This window comes from Pterocles gutturalis, unplaced genomic scaffold (genome assembly GCF_000699245.1).
Source record: "Pterocles gutturalis isolate BGI_N339 unplaced genomic scaffold, ASM69924v1 scaffold4911, whole genome shotgun sequence".
Taxonomy (NCBI): Eukaryota; Metazoa; Chordata; class Aves; order Pterocliformes; family Pteroclidae; genus Pterocles; species Pterocles gutturalis.
The window spans coordinates 457-2,471 of NW_010097583.1; the positions used below are offsets into that span (position 1 = coordinate 457).

Sequence of the window (2,015 nt, forward strand, 5' to 3'; positions counted from 1 at the left end):
GTTTGGAGTCCTTTGTCATGAGAGAGGGACACAGGGAGGTCAGCTTATAGAGAGGCTGTTATGTGACTGTGGTGACTTTTGGTTTATGCACTTGGAGAGAGCTTCTGTGGCTAAGCTGCTCTTTGTAGGCCCCTTGCTGGATGAGGCCTTGGAGACTGTGTGTCTGCTGGCCAAGCTTCCATCTCGCCACTCAGTAGTGGCCTTGACTTCTTTGTGAAAGGGAAACCAGGCTGCTCCTCACCCAGACTTTTGTTCTGCTTCCTCTTTGCCCTCTCTCCCAGGTTCACCTCCACCCTCGAGACATGTCCTGCTACGACCGGTGCTACCGGCCCTGCGGCCCGACCCCGCTGGCCAACAGCTGCAATGAGCCCTGTGTCAGGCAGTGCCAGGACTCCAACGTTGTCATTGAGCCCTCTCCCGTGGTGGTGATCCTGCCTGGGCCCATCCTCAGGTCCTTCCCACAGAACACTGTTGTGGGGTCTTCCACCTCCGCTGAAGTTGGCAGGATCCTCAGCTGTGAAGGAGTGCCCATAAACTCTGACTGCTGTGATCTCTCTGGCTTTTCCAGCCGCTTTGGTGGCAGAAGGTACCTCCGCGGATAAAGATGCTGAGAAAGCCCCAAGAAGATACCTTGAGTAACTCAGAATATGGTGCTTGGCAGAAGATCCATCTTCTGGATGTGGTTTAAGTATTGATTAATGGCTTAATATTTCTTTTCCTTTTCCTTGTTTACTTGTGTTCCCTGGGCGAGAAGTTCCCACAAAGGCCAGCCTGTAGGGGACCATCTGTCTCCTCTCCCTCTATGGGGAAGCCAGACGGACATATTCTCCATAGCTACAGACCACAGACTCATGGCAGCCCCTGGGGCTCCCTGCGCTGCTGTCCTCCACTTGGAGTGACTTTGTTTCCCTCGTTTGACTCATTAAAGTTCTGCTGCATTCAAGCCTTGTCTCCATGTGGTCCTTCCCTCTGTGGACACTGCCCAAGATTCCAAAGGAGAAGGGTGTGAGTCTGGGGTGGAAAGGGGTGAGACCTTTCTCCATCCACAGAGGAATGGGAGGCTGGGACACCCTGAAGTGGCTTCTCTTTTGGGCACCAAACCTTGGAGCTGAGGAAGTCATCCCTGGTTGCTCTGCTGCCAGTGACCATCAGGCTTTGCCCTGTTTTGTCTCTGCTCACAAGTGCCCAGAAAGGCAGGAGATCCTGCAGGGTCAGCAGCCCCATGATCTCTTGAGGAAGGGTATTCCTATTGCTGTGGTTTCAGCTTCCCCTGGGTGGGAGGGATGGGATGTGGGATTCAGAAGCTGATTTGCTTTGCAGAATGGCAGGAGAACAGGGAACAGCCTTTGGGATGGCTCATAGTTGTTAATCCACCTTCCTCTCCTCCACCTGGGGAATGTGCTCAGGAATTGTCTGCTACTCTAGGGGGAGAGGATTTTTTTACATTTAAATCTCGTCTCTTCTGACTGGTGGAAATGCTTCTTGGCAGCCACTACATTCTCATTTTCCTATTTCCTGCATTAAAATCCAGATACAGAATCATAGAATCATAGAATGGTTTGGGTTGGAAAGGACCTTAAAGATCATCAAGTTCCACCCCTCCTTCCACAGCCAGGGACATCTTCCACTAGACTAGGTTGCTCAAAGCCTCATCCAGCCTGGCCTTGAACACCTCCAGGGATTGGGCATCCAGAACTTCCCTGAGCAACCTGTTCCAGTGCCTCACCACCCTCACGGTGAAAAATTTCTTCCTAATATCTAATCTAAATCTGCCCTCTTTCAGCTTAGAAGTGTTACCCCTTGGCCTCTCACTACACTCCCTGACAAAGAGTGTTTCCCCATCTCTCCTGTAGGCCCTTTTTAGGTACTGGAAGGCTGCTATTAGGTCTCCTCGGAGCCTTATTTTCTTCAGCCTGAACAACCCCAATTCTCTCAGCCTGTCATAGGGGAGGTGCTCCAGACTCTGACCATTTTCATAGCCCTCATCTGGACTTGCTCCAACAGGTCCAGGTCTT

General features: G+C 51.6%; 1 protein-coding gene across 1 annotated transcript; it reads left to right on the plus strand.

Moving 5' to 3' along the window:
- Nucleotides 1-256: 256 nt before the first annotated feature.
- LOC104460733 (feather beta keratin-like) lies at nucleotides 257-602 on the plus strand. Its single transcript, XM_010077968.1, has one exon. It carries the CDS (start codon nucleotides 303-305, stop codon nucleotides 600-602), a length of 300 nt encoding a protein of 99 aa, XP_010076270.1. The 5' UTR covers nucleotides 257-302.
- Nucleotides 603-2,015: the final 1,413 nt, after the last annotated feature.